This window comes from Lonchura striata, chromosome 11 (genome assembly GCF_050655825.1).
Source record: "Lonchura striata isolate lonStrDom1 chromosome 11, ASM5065582v1, whole genome shotgun sequence".
NCBI lineage: Eukaryota > Metazoa > Chordata > Aves > Passeriformes > Estrildidae > Lonchura > Lonchura striata.
This window is the reverse complement of record NC_140713.1, coordinates 23,133,286-23,139,687: the sequence shown is the minus strand read 5'-3', so window position 1 is coordinate 23,139,687 and position 6,402 is coordinate 23,133,286. Positions and strand designations below refer to the sequence as shown.

Sequence of the window (6,402 nt, the reverse complement as noted above, 5' to 3'; positions counted from 1 at the left end):
GGGTGGGAAGAAGCTCTGGGATGATCCAGTCCAGCCCCGTGAATCGCAGATGGTTCACCTTGGAAGGGCCCTGGAGATCCTCCACTCCCACCCCAACCCTTTCCCTGTCCCAGGTGGCTCCAAGCCCGGCCCTGGGCACTTCCAGGGATGAGGAATCCCAAAGAATAAAGGAAAAAGGGTTTCTGTGTAAGAGGCACACCCCGAATGGCCCTGGCCGGCTCCGGGCTCTCCTGGCCGGAGCTTGGAGCTGTGCCTGGCTCTGGAGGGGCTGGGAAAGGGCTGGAGAATTCCTGAGGGAGCTGGGAAAGAGGCTTGAAAATTCCTGAGGGAGATGGGAAGGGGATGGAGAATTCCTCAGGGAGCTGGGAAAAGGCTGGAGAATTCCTGAGGGATTTGGAAAATCCTGAGGGATATGGAAAGGGGCTGGAAGATCCTGAAGGAGCTGGGAAGGGGCTGGAGGATCCTGAAGGGGATGGGATGGAGGATCCTGAGGGAGCTGGAGAGGAATTGGAGAATTCCGAGGGAGTTTGGAAGGGGCTGGACAATTCCTGAGGGAGATGGAGAATCCTGATGGAGCTGGAAAGGGGCTGGAGAATTCCTGAGGGAGTGGGAAAGAGACTCGGGGGGTCGGGCTCTGCTCCAGGGAAATGGGACAGGAGCAGAGGGAACGGCCTCAGGGCAGGCTCAGGGTGGGCAGCAGCAGGAATTTCCCCATGGAAAGGGGCTCAGGGATTGGAAGTGCCCAGGGAGGGTTGGAGTGCCCATCCCTGGAGGTGTCCCAGGAATCCCTGAGGTGCTGCTCTGGGCTGGGGACACGGTGGGGTCACAGGGTCGGCACTCTGGCCGATCCCGGAGCTCTTTCCCGCCTTTAACAACGCCGGGATTTTGGGAATCGGGGCAGACCTCCAGCGGCGGTCCGCCCGCATCCCGTCAGCCCCCGCGCGGGGGGGCGCTCCGGCCCCGCGCTCTCGCTGCCCCCCCACTTCCGGCGCGGCTCCTTCCGGTGCCGCCACCGTAGAGGACGGTCGCCAGGTCGTGAGGCCGCGCCGGGCGGGCGGGCCGCGGGAGCGGGCCGGGGGCGGGCCGGGGGCGAGAACCGAACCCCTCCGCCATCCCCATCCACCGCCGGGCGGGAGCGGGCCGGGGGCGAGAACCGAGCGCCTCCGCCATCCCCATCCACCGCCGGGCGGGCACGGGCCGGGGGCGAGAACCGAACCCCTCCGCCATCCCCATCCACCGCCGGGCGGGCACGGGCCGGGGGCGAGAACCGAGCGCCTCCGCCATCCCCACCCACCGCCGGGCGGGAGCGGGCCGGGGGCGAGAACCGAACCCCTCCGCCATCCCCATCCACCGCCGGGCGGGCATGGGCCGGGAGCGGGCCGGGGGCGAGAACCGAGCGCCTCCGCCATCCCCACCCACCGCCGGACTGGTGGGGTGGGGGGGGTGTTTGAGGGGGCAGCGCTGCGACCCCTCCCGCGGGTTCCACTCTGCCCCTGCGCGGTTCTGTCGCCGCTGTCGCGACATGTCGGGCGGGACTGGGGTGACAAGGGCAGCCGGCAGAGTTTGGTCGGCTTGGGCTGGGCTGGGGTCAGCGGAGGGCCTGGAATCCTTGGAATCAGTGCGGTGGGAATGCCTTGTCTGGGATCGCGCCCTGCGCTGGGGTGGCTGCGGTGGCTCCGGGATGGGCTTGGGGCTCCTGGAATCCGCCCAGGAATGGTTTATTTTGGAATGACAGCGTCCTAAAAGGGTGGTTTAAATCAGGGAATGTCCTTTGCCTCCTGTGCTGGAGGCTGGGGTTAAAAACAGGGAGAGAAATGCTCATCCCAGATCTCCCACTAAATATCCCTTCCAGCATGGAGGGCTGTGCTGTCCTCTGCAGAAGGAGCAGGAAATCTCTAGGCTTTATAGATTTTTGTTTAATATAAACTCGTGGGAAATGTTCTTAATTTCACCTTGGCACTGACTGTTGCTGCCTGCCCCTGCAGGATGTTGGCTTCCAGAGTGTTCAGCCTGGTCGGCAGGAGATCCATCTCCACCTCCCTGTGCCTCGGGGCACATGGACACGGTGGGTCGGGGGTGGGGAAGGGGATGGAGCACAGCCTGGAGGGGAGGAGCAGAGAGCTGCCACGGGTGGGCAGGCTTGGGCTGGAGGGAGTAAAAACCATGGGGAATAAAAACCATTCCACCAGCTGGGGAGGTGGCAGGAATCACAGGCGTGGCATTGTGCAGGTGGGAGAAGAGCTGCAAGGTCACCAAGTCCAGCTGTGCCCCATCCCCGAGCTCTGAGTGCCACCTCAGGAGCTCCTGGGACACCTCAGGGATGGGCATTCCAACCCTCCCTGGGCACTTCCAATCCCTGAGCCCCTTTCCATGGGGAAATTCCTGCTGCTGCCCACCCTGAGCCTGCCCTGAGGCCGTTCCCTCTGCTCCTGTCCCTGTTCCTGGAGCAGAGCCCGACCCCCCGGCTGTCCCCTCCTGGCAGGAGCTGAGCAGGGCCAGGAGGGTCCCTGAGCCCCCCAGCTGCCCCTGGAGCCCTGGCAGTGCCCAGGCCAGGCGTCCCTGCCCATGGCAGGGGGTGCAGTGGGGGTGATCTTCCAGGTGCTTCCCAAAGCGTTCTGCAATTCCTGTTTGTGCTGTGGGAATTTCTGCCAAACTCTTCCTCCTCCCGCACTGCTGGGTTTTGATCGTGAGCAGTCAGAGCTGTTTGTGACCGGTGTCACTCTGTCCCTGTGTGTGTCTGTCCCCGTGTCCCCATGTGTCTGTGTCGCTCTGTGCATGTCCCTGTGTGTGTTCCCATGGCCTTGTGTGCCTGTGTGTGTCCCTATGTCCATGTGTCCCCATATGTGTGCCCCTGTGTGTGTGTGTGTGTGTCCCTATGTCCCTGTGTATGTCCCCCTGTCCCTGTGTCACCGTGTTCATGTCCCTGTGTGTGTCTTCCTGTGTCCCTGTATGTCCCCCCATCCCCATGCATGTCCCCATGTCCATCCCCATGTGTGTCCCCCTGTCCCTGTGTGTGTCCCCATGTCCATCCCATGTGTGTGTCCCTGTGTGTGTCCCCCTGTCCCTGTGTGTATCCCCTTGTCCCTGTGTATCCTCTTGTCCCTTTATGTTCCCCCGTTCTGTGCGTGTCCCCGTGTCCATCCCCATGTGTGTGTCCCCCTGTCCCTGTGTGTCCCCCTGATCCTTGCGTGTCCTGGTGTCCATCCCCATGTGTGTCCCCATGTCCCTGTGTGTGTCCCCGTGTCCCCATGTCCCTGTGTGTGTGTCTCTGTGTCTGTGTCCCCATGTCTCTGTCTCCCTGTATCTCTGTCCCCATGTGTGTATCCCCCTGTCCCCATGCGTGTCCCGGTGTCCCTGTGTGTCCCCCCCTGTCCCTTTGTATCCCGGTGTCCATCCCCGTGTGTGTCCCTGTATCCCTGTGTGTCCCCCCGTCCCCGTGCGTGTCCCGGTGTCCATCCCCACGTGTGTGTCCCCTGTCCCCATGTCCCGGTGTCCCCATGTCCATCCCCACGTGTGTGTCCCGGTGTCCCCGTGTCCCCCTGTCCTGGTGTCCCTGTGTCCTGATGTCCCGGTGTCCCTGTGTCCCGTGTCCCCCTGTCCCCTGTCCCCATGTCCCCCTGTCCCGTGTCCCCTGTCCCGTGCCCGGTGCCGCAGCGGGCGTGGTGAAGGCCGAGGAGTACACGCTGCCGGTGTACGCGGACCGGCGGGACGTGCCGCTGCCCGAGGTGGCGTTCGTCCGGGAGCTGTCGGCGCAGCAGCGCGCGCTCAAGGAGAAGGAGAAGGCGGCCTGGAGCGCCCTGTCCGTGGAGGAGAAAGTGGAACGTAGGTCTGGGGGCCCTGCATCACCATTCCCACCTTCCCGCCATGGCTGGGAAGGGAGCTGGAAGATGGAGCTCCACCATCCCAGGCTGCTCCAGGCCTGGCCTTGGACATTCCAGGGATCCAGGGGCAGCCAGGGCTGCTCTGGGCACCTGTGCCAGGCCTGCCCACACTCCCAGCCAGGAATTCCTTCCCAATATCCCACCTAAACCCACTCAGCTCGAAGCCATTCCCCTTGTCCTGGCACTCCAGGCCCATGTCAGAAGTCTTTAGACAGCTTTTTGTTCCAGGCCATGCTTGGAATGCCCTTTATCCTTGTTTTTCCCAGAGTTTGTGAGCAGAGCTGATCCATGAAGGAATTTTATTAATTATGGTGGAGCTCCTTGTGTGCTCCATGCTTTTTCTTCCCAAGATCTTCAGTGCTCTTAAAGAACATGCAATGCCCCTGCTGTGGATTCTGTTCCATATCTGAGAGCACACTCAGCCATTCCTTCCTCTTCCAGAAACATAATAATAACAATAACAATAGTAACAACAACAACAACAAATAATTAATAATATTAATGAATAATTAATAAATAATGATAATTATTTTTATTTATGTATTGATTCCCATCTGCTTTCAACCAGCCAGGAAAAAAAAAAATCTCTTCAGATTAACATGCTATTGTTAGTCCAGCTGTGTGAAGTGAGCCCCAAACACAAACCTGGATTTGAATGTTAATAACCACTGACCTTGGAATGAACCAAATTCCAGCTAATGAAGGCTCCCCGTGGGTGTTTTGACTTGTAAATAAATCTGCCTCATCTTTTCTAACTTCTCTCATGGTATAAAGGGAGAGCCTGGTCGGGGAAAGGTTTAAAACTTTTTGAGGAATTGCTCCAAATTTTCTGTTGCTTTGGATTTTAAATTCCTGTGGATTTCAGTGGCAGCTGAGAAGCCTTTTGAGCTTGAAACATTCCTGTGGGAATTATTTGTGCTAGGAAGCTTTGGGGTCAATAACCACACTGGGAATTGGAGGGGAGGAAGGAGAACTCCCAGATTTTCTTCTTTCAGGTCTACACTGTAACTTGTGGCCAACTTTAGGATAATCTGTAAAATGGAGACCAAAATTGATGTGGGGTGAAACAACTGATTTGCTTTGGTGTGTGCCAAACCTAATTTAGCATCCACCCCCTTTTGGGCAGCCTCAGGCTTGGTTCACCTCCCTCTGCAGAGTTCATGGTCACCACAAATCCCAGGAAAAGTTAAAAGAGAGGATTTGATACTTTTTTTTCCCCCCAGTGTATCGGATAAAATTCAATGAGACCTACGCAGAGATGAACAAAGGGACAAACGAGTGGAAAACCATCCTGGGGGGAGTTCTGTTCTTCCTTGGTCTCACTGGAGTCATCCTCATCTGGCAGAAGCACTTCAGTAAGTAACTCTTCCATGGAGATCAGGAAATGCCTGATGGGAATTCTGTGGGGTCAGGATGCTTTATGGAACAGCCAGAGCAGGGATTGCCAGCAGGAGCTGCCTGAAAACTCCATCCTGGAGCTGTAGCTGGTGGGGATGTAGCAGAAATATTCAGGAAGCTGACTCACAGAAAGGGAGTGGAGCTTTGGGAGGATGGGAAATGGGAGGGATTGAGTGGTGAAATTCCTGATTCCAGAGTTTCCCCTCTTTTGGTGCACCGGGTAGTGAACATTTGGGTTTCTGCCACGTTTGGCTGCATTCCCAGCTAAGGATTCAACCTCCAGGGAGCCTCCAGCTGCCAGGAGGCAGAGCAGCAGTTAAAGGAGCTTCTCCCTGCCTTGAGGCTCCCAAAAATAGGAAAGCAGGAAGCTGCTATGTTGGTGATGGAGGAAACCACTGGAGAATCCATGTGGGAGTGTGGTTTGGGCTGGATGCAGCAGAGACTGCATGCAGGGAGTGGGGATTGGAACAAATCACAGACTCACAGGCTGGTTTGGGTTGGAAGGGATCCTGAAGATGGAAAAGATCCTGAACACACACAGGGACATGAGGATGCACACATGAAGATCCATTTCACCTCCATCCATGGCCAGGGACACTTCCCACTGTCCCAGGTTTCTCCAAACCCTGTCCAACCTGGCCTTGGACACTTCCAGAGCTGGGGCAGCCACAGCTTCTCTGGGCACCCTGCTCCAGTGAGATGACTTCAGGGGGAAAAAACCCTTTTATTAGCAAAACTTAGCCCAAAATTCCCAACTTGCTGAGGCGCCATGAGGATGTAATTCCATAATTCCATAATTCCCATCCTGCAGTGTACGGCCCCGTCCCGCACACCTTCTCCGACGAGTGGGTGTCAGCTCAGACCAAGAGGATGTTGGACATGAGGGTGAACCCCGTGCAGGGTATCACAGCCCAGTGGGATTTTGACAAGAACGAATGGAAGAAATAAAGCAACTCAGTGGAACCTGCTCTGCTTGAATATGAGATGATTCCATCACCCGTGTGTGACCTCGTTGCTTGTTGTACTGGAACACCCTCTCCACCTCCAGAAATGCTAATAAATGTCTGGTTAACTTGAGAGCTGCCTGTTGCTGGTCTCTGGGTGGGTTTCTTGGGGTGGGATA

At 57.5% G+C, this 6,402-nt stretch overlaps 1 protein-coding gene across 1 annotated transcript; it reads left to right on the top strand.

The window, feature by feature from the left end:
• Positions 1–995: 995 nt before the first annotated feature.
• On the top strand, positions 996–6,356 carry COX4I1 (cytochrome c oxidase subunit 4I1). Its single transcript, XM_021537951.2, has 5 exons — positions 996–1,032; positions 1,986–2,065; positions 3,655–3,822; positions 5,105–5,236; positions 6,091–6,356. The coding sequence occupies exons 2-5, from the start codon at positions 1,987–1,989 to the stop codon at positions 6,225–6,227; spliced, it is 516 nt and encodes a 171-aa protein (XP_021393626.1). The 5' UTR covers positions 996–1,032; position 1,986; the 3' UTR covers positions 6,228–6,356.
• The last annotated feature ends 46 nt before the right edge of the window (positions 6,357–6,402 follow it).